This window comes from Brachyistius frenatus, unplaced genomic scaffold (assembly GCF_029030835.1).
Source record: "Brachyistius frenatus isolate BFR_SWC_R1_liver_20210118 unplaced genomic scaffold, ASM2903083v1 Contig_2, whole genome shotgun sequence".
NCBI classification, from domain to species: Eukaryota; Metazoa; Chordata; class Actinopteri; family Embiotocidae; genus Brachyistius; species Brachyistius frenatus.
The window spans coordinates 8,227,466-8,255,407 of record NW_027210601.1 but is presented as its reverse complement, the minus strand read 5'-3'; the positions used below and the strand labels follow the sequence as shown (position 1 = coordinate 8,255,407).

Here is a 27,942-nt window from a genome sequence, read left to right as displayed (position 1 = left end):
CGGTATTCAGAGACGCGTCCTTATTCGACTCTAGGTCTCTGTGGTGACCGCTCTGTCGTCAATGGCACCACCTGCGTCAGCATTATAGGGATGCACATACACAGACGCACGCGCGTGCATGCTCTAACTGGCACACTTTTACATATATGTGTGCTCACATGTAACACTGTATCTATTTTTTTTAATTGTATTTTTAGACCCACACAAATATACACACATACAGATTTTGCTGTTGCTCAGAACCTTTGTTTCTCTCTCTCTCATATTCACACAGCGTTCTCTGTCACTGCCCAAGGCCTCTGGTTTATGGCCTAAAGCAATACATTCTCTGTTGAAGGCTACACTGTGTTATTTGACTGTTGAAGGCTACAGTGCTAATGCCCTTCTGCACCCTTTGAGTGTGTATGTGTGTGTGTGTGTGTGTGTGTGTGTGTGTGTACCTGAGGGATAATAATGTGTAAGAAGTGGGGAAATTAATGTGTGTGTATGATGAATGATTGCAGTTAATGCCAAACACGTTGATCTGAATGAAGAGTAGAAGAGCTGCAGATACATCAAGATATTTCACCACCCTTTATATTTAAAGGCTTTACAGATGCTACCTTGTCATACTGTATGCTGTGATGTTTCATACTACATCATGTATATGTCGTACACCACCCTGCATCAAAATATGTCATGCACCATACTTGTATCACACTGCATAATATCTACAATATGTCATGCACCATACTGAATCAGAGACACGCAACGTACCACACCGCACCACACACAAACATCATGTATGAGACTTCATCAAACCAGAGGTCTTCACTGGTCTGTAGGCTTGTACAGCACCTGACATGATAACACTGACACATTTTCTGGGGTAACACACAGACCATATTCTCCCTGGTTCAAAGCTTTACACTCAATAAATACAAAACTTCAAAAACAAGAGACAAATACTGGAAAACAAATAACCACAGCAGGCTACAGTGATACCAGAGTTGGACAGTTTCAAAATGTGTGCTACACAGTGGAACAGATGCATCTGATCCTGGAAACATCTCAACCACTTTACTTTTACAGAAGTGTAATCTGTGTTTTACTTCAAACAGTAATAAACAGTGTCTAATATATATATGTTGAATGGATTCATAACACTGCAGACCAACACTGACCTGAAAGTCTGTGGCTTAAAGCCGAGACTGTCGTCACTTTCATCAATTAGACGCTTAAAGAAATTGTGTTGGACAAAAGATGAAGATTCAAAGCAGGAGAAAAGGATAGATATGACAATGAGTGACAAATCCGTTGACTACAAATTATCTCCCATCTTCTTTTATTCTTCATCTGTGTCAGCGAGTGATTGTATTTATGCTGAGCGGCTGTAAAAACGCATTCACATCAGAAACATCACAAAGAAACTCAAGCCCAGATATCTAAATCTACAAATCGCTTGTGGTTAAGTATCTTTGGTTCTGTCAGATGTTTCTTACGGCCATCAGATAACTGTCATCGCCCATCACTGTCACTGCTTCCAAGTGGATTTTAGAATTACATTTTTTTTTTTTAAATTAGTTAATCCAATAGCATTGATAAATTTAGGATTAATGAAATCTTCAGAAGTACTCCTTAGAGACATGGTTTATGGTTTAACAAAAGAAGCCAAGTATTACAAACTTTTTTAGTTATTGTGAAAAGTTATTAACTCTAATAAAGCCCATTTTATACATTCCACATTAATTTAATGAAAATAGTGGGTTGCACACGAATCGGAAGGTCGGTGGTTCGATCCCCAGCTCCTCCTGTCCATATGCCTCAGTGTCCGTGAGCAAGACACTGAACCCTAAAATTGCTCCCGATGGTGTACCATCGGTGTGTTTTAAGTCACTTTGGATAAAAGCGTCAGCTAAATGAAATGTAAAAAAATAGGTTGTTAAAGATTGCACATATTATATAATATTAAAGAAATAACATGAAGGGCTTTGCTGTAAACTACAACGTAATGTGGGCAAACTTTGTAATGAGTCATTTTTTTAAAGGTTGAAAAATAAGTACAGTACACAGAATACAGTGTTCGAGCACATTTCAGTCTTCATAAGTTCATGTTGGTTTATGATTTCTCATCCTGCCACAATTCAAATGTTTAGTGAAGGCAGGAAATTGCGCCCCAAGAGAAGCATCTCTCGGAGTAAATGGTCATTTCAAACACCGGCTTATGTTGGGCAGGTGGCAGAGGCAAAACACACAGCGGGGGATTGGCAGGTAAACAACAGGTAACGGGCAAAAAACGTCCCGAACAGAATGGAAGTGTTGACGATCTGGTGTGCTGGCAGTAAAAAGCTGTTCTCAATTAGGAGGCTGATGAGGGAATGAGGGGCAGCTTAGCGGACGGGGGAGTGGTCATTTGATCTCCGTAGGCGGGAAGGCGGCAAGATAACGGTGCAAGCAGCATCACACATTCAGAGTAAGAGACTAGTCCTAACTTATCCTATCTCCCTCTCTTTCCCTATTTTTTTTTTATTGCGTGTATGTGTCTCTCCCTATTTCATCCTGTACTCCCTTTCCCTCATTCTCCCCATCTCATCCTTCTTTTCTTTTTCTTTTTTATCTCTTTTTTTTTTACACTGCCCATCCCTCCTCCCTGTTCACTCCCAGAGGCTCTGTCCTCAGAATTACCCAGATTCTTCATTAAAGAGCTCAGGCTGAAACCATCAAATTACTATAGAGAAAGGGAGAGTATAGGGAGAGAGGAGGGCACCAGAGGGGGGGGGGGGTTGGATCTGTTTTTCACTGTTTCACTCCAGCCTCTCTCTCTCTCTCTCTCTCTACATTGCACAAGTCTCACTGTCTCCTTCCCATACTCCGAAGGTAAAGACACACAGGATTTCTGCAGAAGCACTTCTTCTCTCTCCGTCTTTGTAAGCCCCATTCCCTCCATCCCTCTCTCCCTCCATCTACCCACCCCTCTGCTCCCTCTCTCTCTCTCAGGTTAAGTGTTAATGGGGTTCGATAGCTCTCTGATGTTATTGCTTCATTTAGTTTTGGCAGAATGTGCCTTTAGAGCCAATTCATTCTCTCCTATTCTCATTTAACCTTGGGGATGGTAGGACGGGATGGCCATTACTAGACTTTTCTCTTCTCTTCTCTTCTCTTCTCTTCTCTTCTCTTCTCTTCTCTTCTCTTCTCTTCTCTTCTCTTCTCTTCTCTTCTCTTCTCTTCTCTTCTCTTCTCTTCTCTTCTCTTCTCTTCTCTTCTCTTCTCTCCTCTCAGAAAATAGATCTTACTGTATTATTGTCTTCTCTTTATTTTCCCCATCATTTGGTTTCTTCTGTTTCTCCCATCTCCTGTGAAATCAAAACACTTCTTTTATGTATAATGTTTATGATGCATGAGATAGGATGGCATTTGTGGCAGCCTCATATACATGTGTTCATCTATCTTTTAGCTTATCATGATTGCTGGACACAGCGAGCACATGCAAACTGTAGATCATGCTTTTTTTAATTTAAGAGTGCACTGGCCTTTCGTCACTCCATTCACATATACATGCACAGTCTAATGCATAACGCATGGTTACGATGAGACTTCTGCAGTGCTGCCAAGCTGAATTTAGTTAACACCCCTATGACAAACACAAAGGAAGTGCATGCAAGGGCATTCTGGAAGACGAGTGCAGTGCATTTTTTGATGTAGACTTTCCATGTACTACTTTGGAGGCATTGAATTCAATAATGGCCTCTCGGCTTAAAGAAATCAGACATGCACACAGAAGCCACAAGGCAACAAAAAAAAAAAAAAACCCCTGCACTGGCTTCCTTTTCCTTTCTGTCATTAAAACGGCATGCTTCTGCATCTTTTTGACAGGATGAACAGCATTGCACTTTTTTGAAGCTCATGTTAATAAATGTTAAACATTTAGCAGAAGAGCATTGTGATTCAAATCCATCCTATCGTACAGTAGTTGCATAGCAACAGTAAAGGGCAGGCACATCGATTCCCACCTGTTCCTCTTCTGAGTTGGAAGAGGAGGCACCTGGTAGATTCAGTTCAGTGTAATAGAAGTAAGGGCTAAAACACTAAGTGGCAACAGACTTCAGCCATCAGTCTTCATCAGCTAAAGCCCGTTCCCTCACAGTCGCACAATTTATACGTCGAGGCCGAAGCACGTTCAAGGGGAGTGGGAGGCAGAGGGCTTACTGTAATACTGTCACAGGCTATCTATTATTCCCCAGTGCCCGCTCTACATCACTGACTGTGTCACTCATCAGGTGTGTCAGACAGTCCTACAGTAACTGTATCTTCAAGGTATCCCAAGATCTTATTATGGTATGAGGAGGGAGGAGCCGCCCTCACCTCATTGTCTCCACGACAACCAAAGGAAGTGCTTTATCAAGCAAAAATCCAATTCTGTCGCCTCATTGGCTAGAAGCCATAGATGGATGGAAAGAAGGAACGCAGCAGCCAATTAGAAAGAGAGAGACAGAGAGGGTGACAGTGAGAGGAAGAGAGACAGAGAGAGGAAGAAGAGAGAGAGAGAGAGAGATGGATGTTTGCATGAACGCCAACCAATTAGAGGAGAGGAGAGGAGGAATATGTAGAGGTTTTAGTTTCATCCATCACGCACACACTCACACACACTCACACACACACACACACACACACAACACTAACCCACACATGGTCTGTAATGAGGTTCCAATCTAAGTTGACTTCAGTACAACATTCATGGACGCACACACACACACAGAGACACACATGGGCTCAGTGTAATGTAGTTATAGCCTAGCTGTGTTTAATGCTGTGTGAACAGTGCTGATGTGGCATTAGGGTGTTCTCCAAAGGACACGCATAAGGAGATAGATAGAGCAGTTTCATCTGAATACACAGGCCCTCCTCTGTCCTCATACAGTGGCACAGCACAGCAGGGCTGCTTTCTGACACAGGTCCAAAGAGGGCTTGGTCATTTCTATTACCTGGACAACTAACTTAGCCAACAACAGGGATTATTTCAGAAGTTCACATCACATCCTACTCGCTTAATAACTCCTCCCTTTTTTTTTTTTTTTTTTTTTATTCAGCCGATTTATTGGAATTTGCCTCACAGTCGCACCATTCATTGTCATCAGCCTCACTGCTATTTTTTTTAATCATTTTGTTGGCCTAGAGTTAATTTTTTAAAACTTTTTTGGCCAAAAAGCAGTGTTGAAGATGTACTTTACATGTCATAATTTGGTGATTGCCACAACTACAACTAATTCTGTCATTCTTAATACAGAATTTGATACCAAAGCGTAAGTGAATGAAGTGAACGTATTTCAGCATTATATTTCGACAGATTGAAGGCGAATACCAACAGGCTACGAATAGCAACTAGCTCACTTTGAGCTATCGCCACATTCGCCCCTATGAATGGTGCAAGCCGGTATCACAGCAAAGTGTATAATACACCCACCAGTCCACTAGAGGGCAGCGTGTCAGTGTAACGGCTTTGCCTCATGAAACTTAAAAAAAACACGTGTTTAGAGATAAGGCAAAAAAATAAAATGATTAGGATTGGTAAAAACAACACGAAAACACACGAAACAGAACACATAAAACTTATAAGTACATTGTTTTCTCCACAGAATTGAGCTTTGGCCTCCTACATGGTGGTCCGTGACTTGCGCCTTCTGTGACCATCAGCCTCCTCACAAGAACTTCACAGTCCTTGTACTTCGTCACATGACTTCCATTCTGTAACCTGTCTCATTTGACGCATGTCTTCTCACATAAAGGCAATGTGAGGTGTCAAAAAGACACACTGCCCTCTAGTGGACTGGTGGCTGTATTACACACTTTTTGCCATGATACTGGGCTGATAGCTATGCGTAGAGAATAGCTACAACAAATGCAGCTAAAATGTTCTACTTAAATTTTGTGGTCAGGCCTATTCTAACTTACTGGAGATAAGTTTGAGATGTTTCCTACTATTGTTTGAAATGCGTTGTGACACCATTTGCACAGTTAGATATTGATAGTTTATAACTTCCTGATCATCTGACTGAAACAGGAAATATCTCCATACACAACCTGTTTTTGTTCCCATAGGGAGTAGCAGATGGTTGCTGCACCTGCACTTGCTGCCACCATTCCAGTAAAAAAAAGTGAAGTAACATCCTGTTTTCAGGATTTTGACATTGCCTTGGTACTGAAGTATCAGTTGTCGTGACATTATTACCTCCCACCGTATGTTCAAATGTAAGCCAAATGATAACTCAGCAATTAGAAAAGGTGAAGTTTCTTTTTCCAGACACACAGATGAATGACATATGCACTAACACTATATACTCACTACTGTGACTTAATATGACCCTGAAGGTAGTTTTTCCTTTAGCGCAGCACTGTGTGAAGCTCTTCAGTAAATGCAGTGAAAACCAGATTCATGGAACCACACTGACATTAAGCATGTTAAAGTCCACCAGGATTTGTTTTTATTGACAATAAAATGAGAACAAAACCCTATACTAAGTAAGAAGTTGCACTAGCAGCATGTTCTGTAGCAACGTACCTGCTCAAATAAGAAGATAAACACATATTTTCCAATTCCAATACAAACTAGCATAGTTAAACTATTAATTGTGCTTATTGCATGTTTGCATTTTTTCCAGCATCAACAGGAAGTGAGATAGCTATAACAACAAGCATGTGCAACATGGTATTTTCACTATGGCAATCATAATGGCACCAACCTTGTAAATGCTGGTCTTGCCTTTCAGATACGAAAAAACAACATATATACTGGAGTGTTATTTACTGCCAGGTTTGCTGTTGTATTGAGAGCCTGCTTTGAATTCATTGGAATACAGTGATAAGTGTGAATATGGTGGATGTGTAATCACAGAAATAGACACATTAATCTCCACAAAACAGTGCCTGTCTGTGTGAGCAAGTGTGCTTCTGTGTGTTTCCACAGAGAGTTTAGCAGGTTTGTAGGTAATGCCTTAATCCAATCTGCTGCCATACATACCGATAAGACTGAGTCAGCACTGTGAGCAGTGGGCTGATGACTCCTTCATCTTTGGAGCCCCCCTTGTTTGATTCCTTTCGGGTCAGATCAGGTGATGGTGTTGTCGGATGGTCTCCATTTTGCTTAATTTTGTTTTAGTATTGCAGTATTGTTTCACGAGTAGACGTAATGTCAGACAAAAGGTGCCCCTGCTGCTTCAAGCAAAACAAGAAATGATTGAGCTCCTGCGTGTGGAAAAAATATAAATTAATCCCATGGACAAAAACAAATCAGACCCTTCCAACAGATAGCAGGCAAGCAGCAGGTGGGTGGACAGGCATGGCCACTGTTTGTGTTCTCAGTTCTTTTCCTCTCTTGTCTTTATAGATTCAGTGATTAAGCTCATTTTCAGTATAAGCTGTTTGTTCCTCAATATACACAGTAATGGCATCATGTCCGCAGGTATTCAGGCTGCAGATAATAGTGGAAGAAAATGTCCTATATGATCCCTGACAGGCACAGGTTTGACTAAAGCGTACAAAAACAGATACTGGCATGTTGATATCCACATACAGTAAACATGCTCAGTGTTATCACACCGGTATGGAGGAAAGTCAGACCCGTAGAATGTTTCTGAATGTTTTTGAAGTCTTCCGGCATAATATTGAATCTGGAAATCTGAAAATTCCTCACAAGGAGAGAGGAAGAGCAGGGAGGGAGGCAGGCAGGCAGAGTGAGGTTTCAGTCTTCCCCTGAGGGTCAAGTCAGAATTCGGGTTTAAAATATTCCAACACTGTACATTGCTCGCATCAAAAGATGTGCTCATTATTGCCCCCCCTCCCCTTCCCACTCCTCCTCTGTCCTCCCCTCCTCCCATCTGCATCCATCTTCTTCCTTCTTTCTTTCAACTCTCACCCTATTCTCCCTTCTCCTCTGCCAAATGTGTTTCTCTCTGGTCTGAGATGAAACAGAAAGTGTTAGTTTAATAATTCCTGATCAGTGTTTTGAGCTGTGTGCTGTTTCTCACAGCTTTGAGTGCAGAGCTGAGGTGTTCCTTATCTCTTGCTTCTTCGTCTTGCAATGCTGTACGAACTCACACCACACTGTGGGATGCATTAATGCATTCTAATGATTCACCTTTGGTCAAGTACAATTCCATGAGAGAGATGATTTTGATATGATCGCAGGTGAAAGTCTAAACATAAAAAAAACATATGGTTAGGATTGGCATCAATGGAAGGCAACATGATTTTAAAGATATTTTTGACATTATTTATGTAATTTCAAATTTGTTTTGTCATGTTTGCCATTTTTATCAGGTGTTTTTTAGTATAATTTCTCATTTTATGCCATTTTCAAAGAAAATGTATATATAACTATTAATGTCCATCTGTATTTTATAATATCACTGCATTTACCTCAGCCTATTCAACCCTGATATTTCAGATTTTCTCAGGAAAAAGGTTCACATTGAGGCAAACAGTATAAATATTTTCCTAAAATTATATTTTGACAAAGAAAGGGGTAGTGAGTGTAAACATTATGACAAAAATACGAAACATGCCAAAATGAAATTGGAATTTTTGGAGACGAAAGTTATTTTGGAGAATGAAGTCGCAATTTTAGGAGACACAGCTCGGGTTTACAACCTCTAAACTGATGGTTCTTTAACTGTTATCAATAAACATATTTCCATACATAGGTTTGGAGGTTTCTACAGTTTCTTCCTTTTCCTGTTGTGGCTTTTGATTTTGTAGCTATGCTTTTTGTAAACCTAAATTCAGATATCACTTTTGGACTCGACTGAGTTGCCGTAGCTTCAAACTGACATTTTTCTATGCATGTGTTTGTGTGCCAACTCCAGGTGATCCAGATAAACTTTGAAGAGTTTGACCTTGAGATAGCCTATGATACTCTGACAATAGGAGATGGAGGGGAGGTGGGGGATCCCACAACTATACTCCAGGTGTAAGTATTACATTACCCATTAACATGTTCCCACTTATGTCCTGTGAATTATTTTCTCTATTATCAAAATCAGTCAGCTTAGGATAGAGTGTGTCCTATGAGATTTTGAGCTTCATGAATTTATAAACAGAACTTTACTTAGTTATTCATCTGTGAATCAGCGATGGGAAATCCTAGTGTCATTTCGTCCACGAAGCCAACGTGGCTACTGTTGGTGGTGTTTACATGGAGTAGTGTAATTTAGTACTATAGGTGCTTGAGGGAAGAAGTTTCGCTGATATGTCGTAGATTCGTCAACACATAGTGTGTTTCCATAACAACCGGCTTTCTCTTAAACAATTCCCAACATACACCGACATGTTTATGTAAAGTCAAATGAGTAAAAGCCACTGCCATGTTTTTTTCTTGTACTTTGTCCATTTTCATTCTGGTTCCTGATGTAAACTTTCAGCATCCAGCAAGCTCAAACTCCTTCGTCTTCTTCGACCTAATTAGTCCAATTTTAAAACAGCAGTCTGCATTATGTGTGCTCCACTTAAAAAGATGAACCACTCTTGAATTTGGAAAATGCTCTGCAGTGCCTCAAAGGATAACAGATGCAGACCCTTTACAAAGCGGGCAATTTGGGTTCACTTTGTAGATGGTCACTATTAGCTGTACTTTGGCAGAGGGAGTCTTAAAAAAAAGGCCGGATAGTTTGAATGCACTCTGAGCAATTTGCTTTCCTTTAGAAAAGTGTCCTGCAAAACCAAAGTATTCAAATCCAGTGCGCTATATTCCAGCAATTAACTCACACTCAGTGCAGCACTTGAGAATTTGATTATAGCTATGATTGCAGTAATGAAAATTACACTTTCTATGGTGGTAATTATGATGATAATGATTTAATAAAAATGTATTTTGTGCTCCAGCCTATCAGGTAGCTTTGTTCCCGACCTAATAGTCAGCATGACTCACCAGATGTGGCTTCACCTGCAATCAGACGAGAGTGTTGGATCTATAGGATTTAAGATCAACTATAAAGGTAAGTAACAAGCACGTGTTTGTGGAAGTGAATGAAATACATGTAAAGTTAAAAAGTGGATGATGAGGTTTTCAATACTGATATAACAGTTGAACTTTAACTCAGTTAAACGAAGCATTGCTCAATTCAATACATCCAAGGGTTTTACGACTACAGTCTTATGGTGTGTTCATGATTGACCTTTGAGTGGGAGTAAACACTTGTGGGCCTGTTGACCTGGGGATATCCCACTATAGGAAAGTGGGAGGCTTTTGAGAGCTCTGAGAAGGAGGCTTGACGTCACTTCACATTGCAACGTGTGTGGTGAAAGGAAGAAATGTACAATTTGCTCTGGAATTAAGGTGAAATATACAAGATTTGGTTATCTTAGCCTACCTTGTTTGCTCTCTGTATTAAACAGCAGTACATTAAAACGTGTAGAAATTTAGTGCTCAAATATTATTGACCTTCTGAGCTCCCTTTCATCCCTGTGTTGGTTTGTATGGATGATGATGATGATGTTGTTGGTCACTTCTCTATATTCTGACATCAGAAATGAAGCACATTGTTGCCTGTTTGTGATCAATCTTAACTAGGAAGTGTGACCTTCCCAAATGTGAATTTTCCCAATTTCCAGCTTCCTTAACGCATCATCCAGTATGATCCATAGCTTATGTTTTGATCTGCAAGCAAATTAAATTAACTAATGAGGTCACCTTCAATCAATCAATCAATCAATCATTATGTATGGTTCGTTCACAAAGGATGTGTTCCATTGAGGATCAAATGTCATGGTCATCATTGTGTTGAACAATCTTTTGGGTAGAGTTTGGTGTCTTGAGGTCTCTCACCAGGAATCCCTTGAATGGAAACGATGATTTCTCTTGATCAAATAGAAAATATTTGGATTTTTGATCTGATGGTTCAATGTTTTATTTTAAAAATAAATGCTTGTTTAGCAACACCCGACGTTCATCTTAATATCCGTGAAGAACAAAGTGAGTTTCTGTTCTGTCAAATCAGCTCCCGCCATACTAAAAATATTAACCTTTACAAAATCTCCTGTTTGATAGATGACAGTGTTCATTTGATCACAGTCCATGAAACATGGAGACAGGTGCTTTGCTGCCGAAATTAACTTTGTGTGCCTCGTTTGGGTGCCATCATCTGTAGATTTATTGTCATAATGAGGTCACACTGCTGGGTCCGGTAATGCAGTGACTTCCAAAAGTGGTGCGACAATGATACATTGTTTTGATATATCTGTGCCCTTTATACTCTTTGAGTTTCAGTGTGAACTTCAAATGATACGGTGACAATACAGCGATTAAAAGAACATAATGTCAAAATTATGAAAACAGGAAAGTATCAAATACAACAGTTCTGTCTCTCTTAAAGGAACTGGAACAATACAGTTGTTTCAGAAGTTTATTTAAGCAGTAAATAAAAGTTAAAAGTAAGTCTAGTAATGCCGAAGGAGTCAAACTAACTTGAAACCATAAAGGACATCTGGTTAGGAGCTCCACTATAGTTGCACATATCCTCATTTATTTCTCCTAAGCAATTTCCCCCTAGAGATCAATAGAAAAATTAATGGAGAGAGCCACCATCTTAAAGCACCCATGCTTATAATAATGCTCCATTGTATGCGCATGATGAGTTTCTTCCTTGATCTGCAGAGCATTTAAGTGTCTGTATTTAGAACACAATGCAGTGTGTCAATTCTGTACTTTACGGTGGAGACTGACACAATACCTTTACACTGTATTTCTCCCACTAGGATCATCAAACGGCAGGAAATTGTTTGTAGGCATTCAATAAATATTTTCAGCTAGAATTTGCTAAGCATAGATATATTGACTTTAAAGTAGTGTGTATTTTGTTTGAAAAGTAACCAACAGCTGCAGAACTGAAAGGCTAAATATATGCTTCTATAGTTACAGTATAAATAACAGGTGCTACTGTCAAATATTAAGACAAATCTTCATGTAATATGAATATGTTAGAGAGGAATATTGGCTACCACATCATTATTCATTTTTTTAAAATGTCACTCTTCCTGTGTTATGTAATAATCATGAGCCACAATATATCATCCCGACTGAAATACTTCTGACAGTCTTGGATTGTCATACCCCACAAAAAAAGTACTGAACAATTACCCAGACAAATATATCTTTAAATGCGTCTTTCTCACTCAAACCCAAATACCACGAAAAGTTCTCCCAACGCTGAGTGCAAGATAAATGTGTTTGTCTCAGAGTGCTGGCTCCATCACCCACAAGATTTACTATAAAGGTGGGTGGGTGGGTGAGACGTATGTGTTTTTAAGGAATGTGCGACAGTAAAAAAAAAGGGGAGTGTGTGTGTGTGTGTGTGTGTGTGTGTGTGTGTGTGTGTGTGTTCGTTCCTAAAGCCACATCCCTTAGACCTCGGCTATGAAATATAAACATTATCAGTAACTCCAGCCTTGCCGCAAAGTCACTGGAGCACTGCACAATGTATGTTTGTGTGTTTCTGTGAGAGTGCATGTGTGTCAGACAGGTCCTCCATCAGTGAGCCAGCGAAGCTCTACCAACAAGTCACTCACCTCTTTTCACTCCTCACATTCTCCCTCTCTTCCCTCCTCTCTCTGTCTATGTCTCATTTTTCCTCATTAGCTATCTATCTATCCGCCATCCTCTCATTCTTTTCTTTCTGAAATCACAACAGTTGCTCTGTAATGCACTGCTGTTTGGTTTCTCTGCTTCTCCCACTTTCTCTCTCTCAGCCCATCCCCTGTATTAGACATCCCTTTTTTTTTTTCTCCTGGTGTCTGTCAAATGAGCAGTATGGGATTTTTCTTCTTTTTTTTTTCTTTCTTTTTCACATATTCACTCTTCTTCTAGCTTTGTGCCTCTGCTTTTCTCTTTCTCCTGCTCTCTGTCTGTGTCCCTCTCTTTCTCTTGTCACCATTCATCTATTATTAAAGTCAAGGTCACCAACCTGGCAACACTTTGACTCCACTCCTATGGCAAGGCATACAAATCACAGCCATACACGCACACACAGTTGTGTTTCCATCACTTCAGAGGACATTACATCTAATCAAATTCCCAGCATTACCCAAACCATAACTATTACTTGCCTAATCTTAAATCAAGTGTCCAACTTAAAATTCTATAATTTACATTGTGGGGACTTTTTGTTCTTGAAAAGCGAGCCCCACAACGTGACTGTGTGAACATATTTATGTCCCCACAACGTCAGTAATACAAGTACACAAACGCACACACCCATCTGGACTGTCTGTGCAGCAATCTCTCAGTCTACCATGAACCATGGTGTGTCACAGCTATAGATTTAAAGGAGCATGGCAACATTATTGACATCTTTTCCATTAAAGTTTCAGTGAGTTTCTGTCTGCTCTGTGAATACATGAATTTATCATAAGCTTACAGTGTATATCTGTCTGCACAGTCCATAAAGAGGTGTCATTGAGGTTTTAGACCATAATGTGTCGGTGATTGTGTATGTCTTTGTGTGTGATGTTGAGCCACATAGAGCATAATAATACAATGCAAACGCTTTCAAAGCATAATATTTAGTCCAGCAACAATAAAACAGCGTCTCAGTGATTTATTTTCATTTTCTCTGTAATAAGAAAATATTGAGTGTTGAAACATGGAAAAATGCCAGGCTCTCAGTATATATTTGCAGTGATGTCTGATGTTGGTTGGTTTGAAAACAGAAACCTGCAACAGCAAGGCTGAAACAAGTCGCTCAATAAGATTATTTTTTTCCTGATAATCATTTTCATATGAATTTGAATTACTTCCTATAGTTTTGAATGTTATTTTTCTCCTTTTCGCAAGAATGACATTAGTATACATCTTATGTGCTGTATTTGTCAGCTTTGAATACATAACCTGATGAACCACAGTACAACAATGTCAATTAAATACAGTTTTGACATTTTTGTCTCTCAAATAACATTCAAAATGTAAATATGTGTTGTCATTCAGATTGAACGGTCACCTTTATTAAACGCAGAGTAGGCAGAAGAAATGTACTGCATGTTCTTCGCGAAGTGCCTTTACAGATTTCAGATAAAAACCTTTTGAATAAAGTCCATCTTATGAAGTACTTCATTACAATCTTTACCAGTCATATTCTCAGTAAAAAAATAAGTTTAGTGTGTAGCAATCAGTGGTCCGGGCATGAATCTCCTGTACAGTGTGCCCCTGTTTCAGTTCAGTGATTTTACATTGCATGTCTGTCTAAATTGTTTGTGAGGTCTCTGAGGGCCTTCACCAGTATCCCATCATCTCCACCTCCTTTTGAGATCTTGAGGGCTGTCACCGAGTGGGATTTCAGAGCACCACTGTCGCTTTCTATAATTCGGATGCAACAGCTGCCAATTGGATTGATGCAGAAATCAACTACTCCACACAGATGAAACCTTCTGTTCCACTCAGGAATACAAGCTCATTCCTGCCATTTGAAACAAGCCCAGGTGCTCATTTGCCCTCGCTCACCTTCAACTCACTGAAGCAATGTGTTGAGGAGGGATGTGGCCATTAAAGACACCTGCACATCAGACAGATTGAACCGCCAGGTAGACTATGATGTGTATTTTACTGTTGCCAGATACAAGGTTTACAAGACATCAGAGCCACTTCTATGGACTGGTCTAAACATAGAACATAGAAAATATTTTGTTAGAACAACTGCTTCATAAAATATGCTATATCACCTATTATGTAGTATAGTGTGTACAATAACTTAGTGTAAATTACTTGCATTTGAGTATTTTTATTGTAATATTGTGGCCCTAAATAGTTCAAAATGCACAAGGTGTAAATATTTGCATAACCTCTCATCCATTTTCACAGAAAAATTCATATGAATGGTGAATTTCAGAATTTGTTTCCGGCGATGAGTCATTCCCTCGAGCTCTGGCTTTTTTTAAATGCATCATTCCAGCATTATCCCATCATCCTGTGTTGCATAACACTGTTGTAGGAGACAACAAAGTGCAGCATAAACATCAAGTGCCTGTTTCATAGCCGGTTGAAAAAGAGAGCGGAAAGGTACACGTGTTAATCTCATGACAAATGTTTTTGATCTAGTTTGTTCCGCATGCTAGATGTTACTAGGTTGATCTCGGAGCGTGCTGTTAGCTTACCTGCTGCTACTCTGCAGCTGAGCCTCATGCGTCAAACTCATGATATCACAGGCTCTTGTAGGTACACGTTAAAATGAATTTATCATCCCTGGATTCGAACCTCCTACTATGACATCATTGTATCTCTTCTCTTCTCTTCTCTTCTCGTTTCACTCTACAACATGATCCCATCACAGAGTCATAATGTCAGCTCTTATTTTGAGATTTTATTTTAGGTTTTTCATCTGCTTTTTATGGTTTTTAATATGTGATGTGTTTTATTGGAGGGAAAGATGTCAAGGTGGATTTTTACTGCCCAGTTTGACCCCTGGTTCGCTGGGTCTGTATGTATGTGCTGAGAGGGACAGACCAAAAGTGTGGTCTCCCTGCATTTGTCCATACATACGCTTTTACAATTAGTAGGTTTTGTCTTTCAATTAACTTTTCTGATTTCCATTTGTCTGTTATTTTACTTTCTTTATTGCCATATGCCATTGTTTGATACCATATTCAGATGCATACTTTTTTACTGAAGGACAAAGTATTTCTAAGGATGATTATCTTAATATGAAGAAAAAAAAAAAAAACCTCTTTGGATCTTATCGGGTCTGTGGACTGTTAGTGCTGCTGCAGTACTGTAGTCCAGGTACTGAGCAGGACTCTCTTGAGTCCACATCCAAAGCGGCTTAGACACCCTGGAATACACAGCCATTAAATATTCATTCACAACGTAACCAGAAATATGGCTCAATATTACAGTCAATAACCTTAGAATTGGGGTAGTGAGACAAAACTGGCTGCTTTTTGTGAGCGTGTGCACACACACACATACACGTGTGCTTCAGAGGTAACCTGCGAAGGGAAAGGCTTACTTAATCACAGCACGATAAACAGCATTTCATTTTCAAGTCATGAATTATTGACTTATGTAATATGGAAATACCATCTGTCATTCATTCAGTCAAAATTCACTGTAGAAATTGAATTTGTTTTTCCCATTAAGACTTACTAATAAATTATATACATTTCAAATCATGTATAATATTGGGTAACTGAGTGGGCGCAGTGACTGTTTGAAGAATTGTTCTCATTCGCGTTTTGTCTAGTGGTCATTTTAAACGTCAATATCAACTTCCCGAACAATGGGATCCCCTAAATGTGAAGATAGATTGAATGGAAGGAGATTGACTTCAAAATATTAACATATGAGATGCAGTTTTGGCCCTCATTGGTCATGAAGTAATTTGAAAACTCATCAAGAAGGAGCTCCAGATGGTTCGGAGCTCATTAAGCTCTTTGTGTCTACTTTAAGCAGACGACAGGTCTGGAAAATGCTTCTTTAACCTTTCTTAATTATAGTCTTGACAGGCTTTTTTCAGTTTATTCTCTTGCTTTGCTATAACACAGTGATATTTATTGAAAATGCGCTTACATATGTTAAGATTTGTTCAGTTGCTCATTTAGATTTTCTGACTCGTTTTCAGAGGAGGAAGAGGAATCAACTGTAACATCTTAGTGGAACAAACATGACAAAATACCTCTGATAAGGGGGCTCTTGTTTGCCCACCGCTACTCCCTGTACAGAGATGATTGCAGGGATCTTTCTGAGGGCATGTACATCCAGAAAATCACTGATGATATTGGAATCACAAGCCTATTACAAGGTCATGAGCCAGAGTCTGGGTCTGCAGTTGAGGAGGTTTTTTCCAGCAGACTGGAGAGATGTATTTCTGCACCGTAATGTGTCCAGATCAAAGACAGCAGCCCAGTTATTATCTACCTGCCTAGGGTCCAATTTACAGAGTCACAGGTATTTGGGAGTCACACCAGTGAATATAAAACATTTTGTGCACCTTATGTAACAAACACCGATAGAGATTGTGTGCTGCAATGAGAAGGGAAAACTATGTCTTTCTTATACACATCTCCTGTCAAATCAATCCTCAAAAGCCTCTCTGTGGCCCGGTGTGGAACCTTAAAGAGACAGAAAAAATGTCAGTATTGTGAGTATAGATAGGTGGATAGTATAGATTATACTTACCTCTGATTATTATTTGATGTGGTTTAATGTGTTTAATGTTTCTTGGTTTTGTTTTGGGAACATTGATAAGGTGAAAATGCACATGAACAGTTTACAGCAAATATCAAACACTAGTCTGTGCACCTAACTGTACATTCAGAATTGGATCACTATTAGCAACCTGGCCTTAAAATCAATTTCACAATGGTCACAAAAGAGAAAGAGCCTCTAAACTTTTTTTTCTCAATCTCATTATCCCTCCCAAAATCTATTACCTTACTCCCTCAGATATTTAGTAGGAAGTACATTTATTCTCCTTATATGTGTGTGTGTGTGTGTGTGTGTGTGTGTGTGTGTGTGTGTGTGTGTGTGTGTGTGTGTGTGTGTGTGTGTGTGTGTGTGTGTGTGTGTGTGTGTGTGTGTGTGTGTGTGTGTGTGTGTGTGTGTGTGTGTGTGTGTGTGTGGGGTCCCTGTGTTGCTGCACCTACATGTATTTCCATGGACAATATGTTGTGAACATGATGGAATAATATAGAACAGAGTGGGATGTCTCTCAATGAGCGATCACAAACGTAATATTGAAGTTGCACACACGTACACATTCACTTGCGCACATACATATACTTGAAGGAGCCTAATCCGCTTTGTGAAGCTGTCAGCCTTGTTGTTACAAACACAATAGGATTATATTTCTGTATATGTGTGTGTGAGAGAGAGTAATGTCTCTGTATCAATGTGTGATGCAAAGGGAGAGACTGACTGTGGATGTGTGATTGGCTTTGTTTACGCGTGTTGTATGTATGTACATTAGCGTGTGTGTGTGTGTGTGTGTGTGTGTGTGTGTGTGTGTGTGTGTGTGTGTGTGTGTGTGTGTGTGTGTGTGTGTGTGTGTGTGTGTGTGTGTGTGTGTGTGTGTGTGTGTGTGTGTGTGTGCGTGTGTGTGTGAGGGAGTAGCAGGACAGGAATGTTCTGACAGTTTTCCTGTTTTCTTTCCAAAGCAATTTGTCCTCCATTATTTTGCTCTGTGTGTGCGTGCGTGCGCACAGTCGAGCATGTGTGTTAGGCAGGCTGTGATTGGTTGAGTCTGCGGGTCTCATAAAGACGATGTCATAATGGAAATTAATGCAATACATCACAAACACGCATTCCAACACACACACACACACACACACACACACACACACACACACACACACACACACACACACACACACACACACACACACACACACACACACACACACACAGTCGCACACATGCATAAACCAACAGTGAAACACGCACACAAAGCACACACCTTTGCTTCCTGCCATGGGCCCCTCCTGTAAATAATACTGAAAACAGGGGGGCAGAGCAGACGAATAAAGGAGAGGAAGGCTCGGCAAATGGAGGGTATATTTTCACAAATCCCATATATAACATTTTAAACAGAATTATGGTGACACAGTGGCACCTTTATATGGAATCAAAGGGCGATCTGTCTGATCTTACGGTCAGACTGAATGTAAAAAAGAAAAGAGGTGTCATGAATGCTTGCAAACTCAGACGAAGGAGGCATACACAAAGAGATGGATGCAAACTTGCCTCTGGGCTGCACAAACGGAGAAGCAGAAGCATTCCTAAGGTTCTCCTGACTCAGCAAACCAGGAGCAGATCGTCTTTAAGCAAGACACTATTCAAGTGGCAGTGCGGTTCTGCTCAAAATGGATGATGAGCTCTTGCAGCATGACATAGTGTTTCACAGCAGAGGAAGCTGACCACCAAGTCTTTGAGGCAGATAACACTGCATGGTTGCACAAATGTTGACAAGAGGAGACTCCAGCAACAAACACTTGATGAGCTGGTTGTCGAACACAGTTTATGAACGTGTAGTTTAGCTAAGCTTAAAAAGTAGAATGTTGAAGAGCTGCATGTTGTTTAGAGTGTTTTGTCACCTCTTTTTTTTTTTTCCAAAGAGCCTATAAAACTATAACCGTGTGGCTCCAGATGCCCTCTTTAATCTCCTGCTGTCTGACCATACAGTCACAGAATGAAAGCAAAATAATGTAAAAACCTTATCAGAACGGACTTGAGAAAACATCTTGAAGTAATTTGTTCAAACCAGCGGCCCGTTTCACCAAATTTGCAACACGCAATGTTGACTCATTTCACAAAGTATTGGCAATTCACATTTGACGATAAAATCTAATGTGAAATATGACACTGCCCAATTTATGTGGAAACAGTGCTCAAAATGTGTTTCTGTAAAACAGTGCCTCAGGTTTGTATTGTTGGGTTGCATGCTACTGAGCGGTAATTGTCAATCCTCTGTGGTGTAAACTTATGTATTGATCGTGATTTTTATTGCTCCTCTGGTGTTTGCTATTCTTTCTCATGTATTTTTAGGTCAAGAAATCGAATTACATCGTAGTCTGAATCCAAATGTCCACCCTCTGGACTTGTGAACTGAGGGCACGAAACTACAAGGCTATATTATCCGCTGATAGGCCGGCCTAAGGGCTACAATGATAAAGGGAATTTAGATCACCTCTGTACCCAATACTTCTACATGCTTCTCTATTATGATTTGTTTGAATATTATTTCTGGCCTAAATGATTCAAGTAACATTTTAATAAAGTGGTTTTGTTGGAATTGGATGAAACAACAACCTCGCATCCGTATTGCAATGCATTGTGAGTAATTAAATCAGTTAACTCTGGTGAAGTCTGCAACCCAAGTGGATCTTATAGAAGTCTGCAGGAAGTCTGCTGGAGGCCCCTTGTTGACTGTGAATTTTAGGTTTGGACAGCACTCCCAAACTTGCACACTTCCTGGAAAAACTAGTCTGCAAAAGTGGTGAAGTCTGGACATTTGGAAAAAGGAATAATGTTTGTTCTTGGTGCTTTTTCTGCCATTATTTTATATTCAGTTTTTAGCCGTTGTCTTTGTTCAGTGACTGAAGCATTAAGATGAAGCTAATATGCTAGGCCAGTAATTTAGGTCAGGGGTCAAACCAACGTGTTTTATCTTGTCCTTTTAGGTCCACGCAGATGTTAATGTTTTCATATGAATCTCTGTCACTCCAGAAATAGACAAGGAGAGCTGCGGCGACCCTGGAACTCCTCTGTATGGAATAAGAGAGGGCGACAGCTTTTCCAATGGAGGAATCCTGAGGTTTGAATGCCAGTTTGGCTTTGAGCTGATTGGAGAGAAAACCATTTCCTGCCAGGACAATAATCAATGGTCGGCAAACATCCCAATCTGCATATGTAAGTACTAAAATCATGTGCAAGTGATTTTCAGGAATATGTTGCAGTGGAGTGAACTTATAAAACATGACATGTGCGCTGCGGTGATGTTGATAACTTTCAGTCTGACCTGCCACCATGGTGACAGCACAGAGTTTATTATGGCCTGAGGCAGATGATGACCGATGATGCTGTGGAGATGAATATTTAACAGAATATTTCTCTCTCTGTATGCCTTCCCCTCCCTGCCCGCTCTCCTCTCAAATGTTTCTGTCTCTCTGTTTGTGTCTGTCTGTGTATTTGTTCGTCTGTTCCTCCCACAGTCCCCTGTATGTCCAACTTCACGGCTCCCTCAGGAACCGTCCTCTCCCCAGATTACCCAGAAGGCTATGGGAACAACATGAACTGTGTCTGGCTCATCCAGTCAGAACCAGGCTCCAGAATACATTTGGCCTTTAATGACTTTGACCTTGAGGCACCCTACGATTCTCTAACACTCAAAGATGGCGAGACAAATGATGCCATTGTCATCGGGAGGTTCTCTGGAGCTGAGAGTCCTTCCCACCTGACGTCTAATACCAACACGCTGAGGCTGGAATTTCAGGCTGATCATTCCATGTCAGGAAGAGGATTTAATATCACATACAGTAGTACGTACTTTTTCTTCTTTTTTTTTTTCTTCTTTTTTACTTTAACACTGGAAAATGACCAACTTTATTGTCTCTGCTGGTGGTAGTATTATTATAATATGCTACACGTGACCATTGTCTGAGTTTTTTCTATACACTGTATATAGAAGTAGATGTAGCTTTTGAATCTGAAAAATGAGGTCAATGAAGAAGCACCTCCAACTGCAATATCACAGAGTGTCGCTAGGGGTTAGTAACAAAAACCCTCCAGCGTAATAGATTCCCATTCAACCGCATATATAAAGTCAATCGATTTTTTTTTTTTTTTTTCCCCACAAGTATCTCCTTCTTATTATTTTTCTGGCAGTCGATTTGAAAATGAGTCCGTCATTAATTAGAAATTAGGCCTCAAAAAGTGGGAGCCAAAATCTGGCTTCACAAACCTATAGGTGACCTCACTGTTGGTTGCCCAATAGTTTTTCCCAATAGGTTGAAGTCTAATATGTGTTAACAGAAAGAAAAAAGATAATCATATGGGGTCATATTTATTTTCTTTCGCAAATATAGACAACTCTTGAGTCTGACGCAGAGGCATTGTTCGAAGGCAATAAGGCATTGCCTCTCATAGTGCTCTATATGAATTTTATGCATAACTGTCTCGTCCCTATTATTACATTAGATATGAGGTGGTTTTATTCTGGTTTCACTTCATGAAACAATTTTGCTGTCACAGTCATGTCAAAACTGTTTTTAATTTATGTTTAAAACAGTGTTAAAGGGACAAATAGTATTTGTACTGTAAGCTTCTTCATTTTTATCCCAACTACCACGCACAAAGAGCAGGTGCAGTTTCTCTCCCCGCATATATTAGATGTTTCGATGGTTCAATTTAGATTGAAGCTCTTTTAATTCACTAACTGTTCGATCAGACAGGAGGCTTCAACAGACAAAAGACAAGCTTTTTTGACTCAAAAGGGCTCGTGTGGTTATCATGGCAGCTAAGAATAGAGGTGTAGGTTGCAGAACAAACAGGAAACTCAGGCAGAGAAAGCATTAAAGGAATAATTGTTGGGAACGTTTTGGCTTGTTTGTTGTCATAACCAGTCAGATAAGAGAACTGCTATCATTGTGCGTCCAGTACAGAGAGAGGTCCAGGATGTGTTTAGACCTGCTTAGCGCAAAGACTTGAAGCGAGAGGAAACTGTTAGCCTAATTCCGTCAAAAGTGAAACAATACACCTCCCAAAAACCTCCCCAATTACCGTTTTTTAAACGTCATATCTTGTGTCTTTAACCTGTGCCAAAATAGAAACCAAGATGTTTGGGGTTTTAGGAGCAGTTGGCATCTCAGAAGTTCTGTCTTCATTATAAAGTTGTCAGCTGTGCAGTCTTTTGTAACTGATCAAAATTCAGGTGAGGCTTAGATGCATTGAAGACCGACTTGCTAGACAACAGGATACAACATGTACAGAAGCTTTTGCCCCTGCTCACAGTCTTTGAGCTACTTTAGGCAAAACATGTCTGTGTACTGGACAACAAAAACGGAATTTGATACTGATCGCCTGACTGGGTTTGACGACAAACACATTTACCGAAGTGTTCTGGCCACAAGTTTCATCACATTGTATCTGTGATTTTATCTCACACCATTCGGTGTATGCCTGACTTTTTTCTTTTTTTTTAGGGGATCATTGCATTCATCATTTTTAAATCTCTCTTATCACCTGATTACACCAGACTGCTTTAACTGGCAAAACATGGACATTTGAAAGTTGGACTTTCCAGCCTTCTAATCTGATGAGGCAGACCGCATCCTGAAGAACCAGACTTGCTCTCATGACTTTTATCACAAGTTACATTGCTTAGATTCAGCCCAAGCATGGAGCAGATATACTGCAGCATGAGAAATGATCATATGAGCAAAGATATTGAAAGACAGGGCAGGAATATAGAACAGACAGATTATAGGGGACATTTATAGATGTTTTCTTGGCAAGAACTGAAAATTCAAAGATGTCAAGTTGTAGTAATAGATCTATATGACTGGTTCTCAGAAATTTAATCAAAATGATGAGCAAAATGTAGCCTGTGAAGGCCCATAAAGTACAGGTCTCATATTCCCTAATAACATTTCTCTTGTATGTGTCTGTGAACGTCTAATCTTTAATATATCCTACATCATGTCTGTGTCTCCCTGTAATGTTTTACCACAGCATTTGGCCATAATGAGTGCCCGGACCCTGGCATTCCCATCAACGCCCGCCGCTTTGGAGACAGCTTTCAGCTTGGCAGCTCCATCTCTGTGGTTTGTGAGGACGGTTTTATAAAAACCCAGGGAACAGAGACCATCACCTGTCAGTTAGAGAAGGGAAAAGTCATGTGGAGTGGGCCCATCCCGAAATGTGAAGGTACATTTTGACTAGATTTCTGTTTAAACTATTAACGAGGGAACAATATGTCATCCAAGATACTGTATCATCATTACCCCTGTATAAACACACACAAGGGTGAAGTTATCTGCTGTCAGCTCAACGGAAGGAAAAAATATGGAGGTGGCCAGTTAAGTTAATTATCCAGGGAAATAACTTGAAATACACTGCTGCCAAAGGTACAGCCACCAGCTTACAAATACACTCTGACTGTAGTAGGAGTATAAAATGCTTTCTTGGTCGCTACATCTGGGAAGAGAACGACGTATATGACCTTCAACTCAATATGAAGTTAATGACATATGAATATGTTAGCTATAATTGGATGTAATCCAACTGTAACAGCTTTCTTTAAATGTCAAGTTAAGTCTCAATATTAGTCCTTACATGGCACCAGCTTAACTGTACTTATTTCATATATAGCTTATTATATGCTATTTCACACAACAGCACTGTTATTTATCATTTGTATACTGTCAGGATAATTATATGACCGTTCAAATGTGTGAAAGTACAAAAAACAGAGATCTGAATTTGGCCTGTGACTCTGAGGGCAAAAAAATAATTAACAGGAGCAGAGAAGTGCTCTATCTAAAGTTCCAGCAGTTGATATAATTACTTCAACATATTTCCCACCACAGCTATTGTGGATAAAACTGTTAATAGTACAAAGAAGCACCATGTTAATTAAGCAGCAGGTCATTTAAAGTCCCCACATCCATTGTATCTAATGTGTCTGTTACTACTTGGATGGAAAATCCACTAGGTTGTATTCAGGAGGTACAGACCAGGACAAATTGACTTCAGACACTTAGTTAAACTTTAAACAAGATCACATTTAAAAGACAACTACAACAGAATGGCTCCTGCCTAATGTTGCCTGTGATTACAGTGGCTCGATCCTTCATGTTGCTTTTAAGTGTTAATAGATATTTACACAGTATCAGTTTACATAATGTTTGATGTTATCCTTTTGTAAGAGCAATTATATAATCTGGTGTGATTTTAAATACATTGAATAATTTTTCTTACGGGATGTTTAAAGCTCAATCGATATCTTTTATCAACAGTGGATGAAATGACTGTGTGTAGCGTGGAAGATGTTACTCAGTGAAAAACTCCTATATAACGTACATCCACTTTCTATTATTCCCTGCTGTGAACACACTGTACCCTACCGTTCCACCACCGAACAGCAAAGTTAATGACTAACTGGTGAAATAGAGTCTTTCAGCAGCTAAATAGACAGCCAGAAGTTGGTGGAGCGCTTAAAGCAGAGTTAATATTCGACCTTTATTCCTCAAGTAGCTTGAAACAAAACTCCAGATCAATACTACTTTCGCTCCATGTCTTCTTGATGTGTTAATAGACATCAGAAGGCATTCTGATTTGTTATACATCCCAAAAGTGGACAAAAAAATGTATTTGTTTGCTATAGGTTTGAATACATTAACAAAACAAAAATTAAATTTCTCTTTTGGTGTATCACTCTCTGAGATAAAGTCTCCAGTAGAACTCCAGCCAGTTCTCCAAAGTACCTGGAGAACCTTGGTATGCTATTGTTGAATTGTTAAATCAGAGCATCAGGCTGTGTGCCTTTGCTGCAAACCAGCTTGAAACACTGAATAAAAGATGGATCCAAGTTGCCTCAAGTTGCCCGTCAGCTGCTGGTGGAGCTGATTCACCCACCAAAGCTACATGTAAATCCTGTCAGATCTGTTCACTGTCACTTCTCATACATCATACATCAACTTGGACTTTCACTTAGACTCAGACTGGACTTGGGTGTCCTCTAGCTCTCCCCTAACTTTCTCCTTTCTTTCCTCTCGCCTCCTTACAGCCCCATGCGGAGGCCATTATTCAGCTCCAAGTGGAGTGATTTTGTCTCCTGGGTGGCCTGGTTACTACAAAGATTCCCTCAGCTGTGAGTGGGTGATTGAATCAGAGCCTGGGCGTTCCATCAAAATCACATTTGACCGGTGGGTGGCATAATTCTTTGATTCTGCATGTCATAATGACTCCCAGAGCTTTGAATGGGCAGGATTGTGAAGCTTCAACAAAATTTTCATCACTTACATCTGACAAGCAAAGATTTACAAGACTTAAAGTTTACTGGGATTCACCAAGAATATAAAAATGATGTCTTTAGTTTCATTGGCTCTAAAATCAAGACTTAGAGTTACATATTAATCAGGAAGGCAGGTAATACTGTTGTTAAAGTTATGTGTTTTCTGAGCTGTGAACTGACAATAGAGACAAGACCAAAGTATGTGTCTATAATAATTTTTCATTGGTTTTACCTGCTTCAGCTTTATTTCTTTGTAAAGTGCATTTACCAAATTGGCCCCACAACCTGTAGATTATTTGAAAACCATTCAACATTGGACTGGAAATATCATCATCACTAATCAATGTGATATTCGGACATTGTGCTCTCACAGGTTCCAGACAGAGCTGGGTTACGACTTCCTGGAGATCCATGATGGACCAAACCTCCTGTCTCCCCTGGTCAGCTCCTTTAATGGTACCCAGGTCCCACAGTTCCTGTTCAGCACCAGCAACTTTCTTTATCTGCTGTTCACCACGGACAACAGCCGTTCGAACGCTGGCTTCAAAATAGTCTATGAAAGTAAGTTAGAAACAACCACAGTATGAAATACAGTATGAACAAATGTGCACATGCATTCATGTCTATGAAATTGATCCAAATGCTGACTATATTAGAAAAAGAACGTATTTTTCTCAATATTGGTGTGCCTGATGTCACATTATCACAGTAGTAGTCCACCAGACACAGTTTCACATGCTGACCTAACTTGTGGTTTTTACCTGCGGAAAAGCTAACAGCCATGATTGCACAGCATGGTGCTGTATGTGAAGCTGGGAGATTTAGATAATGCAGATCAGCGAAATGTAATCCCTTTCTGTTCCAGGTGTGACGGTGGACAGCTACTCATGTCTGGACCCCGGCATCCCCGTCAACGGTATCCGGTATGGGCAGGATTTCTCCATCGGGTCCACGGTGTCGTTTGGTTGCGATTCTGGCTACAGACTCAGCCACGAGGAGCCGCTAGTGTGTGAAAAGAACCACTGGTGGAGCCACCCGTTACCGACATGCGACGGTAAATATCTCAGAAGAGCTTTGAGTTTTGAACATGTAACTGAAGTTGTGATTTTTCAGAGAATAAATAAGAAAAGGAAGTTTATTTGAATGTGCACATTAGATCACAATGCAACTGATGTATGCCACTTATATTTTTCTACATTATACTTGCACTTACTAGCACTTGTTTTTAATTAGGAATAATGACATGTTGAAGTTGACATTGACAAATATGGTACATTACATAATCTCCTTATTATATACAAGACCACTGATGTTTTACAGCACAAATGGAAAGTTTAAAAAAAATTAAAAAAAATCCCCTTTTCAGAAATTGTCATCATTTCGACAGACTTTGCCCAAAACATTTTCGATACAAAAACAGATCATCTGCTTTGTCCATTATAATAGACATTTTTATTGCACTGTGACACAAGGCTGAGGTGTGTTTAAAAAAACAAAAAAAGAAATCAGAAGATGATCTGCCATCCCTGTACGGGGAGCTGAGTCACATGTTGTTCTGCGACAAAACCACTGGTTGATTCACGCACACACGCACACACACACACACACACACACACACACACACACACACACACACACACACACACACACACACACACAGGGACAATTTGCAGTGAAGGCTGCTGTGGCTGATAGAGGATGATTTGAGAAAAAGATTAGAGATCTGTGGGCAAAGTACTGTGTGTGTGTCTGTGTATCTGTGAGTGTGTGTGTACGCATGTGCACTGAATACATACGTGTGTGCTTGTGCCTGCATGTGTGTGTGCTGCTTTTATCCATATGCCTCCTGTCACCTCCTCTCCTGTGTGAACCATGAACACAGGAAGGTTTGAGGTAGGGTTGACGAGAGCCTGTGTTGGCTGTCACCTCCTCTCTCTTCTCTCTCAAATCAAGGGGACGGGGGGATGGGGGGACGGGGCACAAGAGTGGGTGAGGGGAGGAGGGAAACAAGTCTCTCTCTCTCTCTCTCTCTCTCTCTCTCTCTCTCTCTCTCTCTCTCTCTCTCTCTCTCTCGCCAGTTCTCTGCTGTCTCTCTCTTGCTCCAATCACAGAGGAGCAGGAGGGGGGAAGGAAAGATGCTGCACTGCTGCATCAGTTTTGTGGTGGCTTGCTTGCTTTGGCTTATGAACCACATTTGAATTGCACAGTTGCCGGGACTGGCGGTAGTTTCCTCCAAGGAGGCAGTTTGAGTGCATAAACATCAAGCACGCTGCCTGGAATTTGCAGGCTGAATGCCATTAGACTGTGTTTACACAATATGCACCCATACAAATATAGGATCTATTTGCTGCTGTGGGTGGTAAGGAATGGAATACCCCGATGATTGACAACTGGTACACATTGAATTTAAGCAAGTCATCACCAAAGGCAGACGTCTTGGCCCTGAAAAAATTGGCAGCGAGGCAAATGTTATTCACAC

At 40.1% G+C, this 27,942-nt stretch overlaps 1 protein-coding gene across 4 annotated transcripts in view; it reads left to right on the top strand.

Moving 5' to 3' along the window:
* Positions 1-27,942, top strand: part of LOC138620668 (CUB and sushi domain-containing protein 3-like) — a 336,291-nt gene that overhangs the window by 230,000 nt on the left and 78,349 nt on the right. For all 4 annotated transcript variants that reach the window (XM_069698113.1, XM_069698112.1, XM_069698111.1 and 1 more), the window contains 8 exons: positions 8,838-8,941; positions 9,853-9,965; positions 20,177-20,359; positions 20,662-20,988; positions 23,180-23,374; positions 25,236-25,374; positions 25,837-26,024; positions 26,329-26,517. In XM_069698113.1, the coding sequence (XP_069554214.1) occupies positions 8,838-8,941; positions 9,853-9,965; positions 20,177-20,359; positions 20,662-20,988; positions 23,180-23,374; positions 25,236-25,374; positions 25,837-26,024; positions 26,329-26,517 (1,438 nt within the window). The remainder of the gene's footprint in view (positions 1-8,837; positions 8,942-9,852; positions 9,966-20,176; positions 20,360-20,661; positions 20,989-23,179; positions 23,375-25,235; positions 25,375-25,836; positions 26,025-26,328; positions 26,518-27,942) is intronic.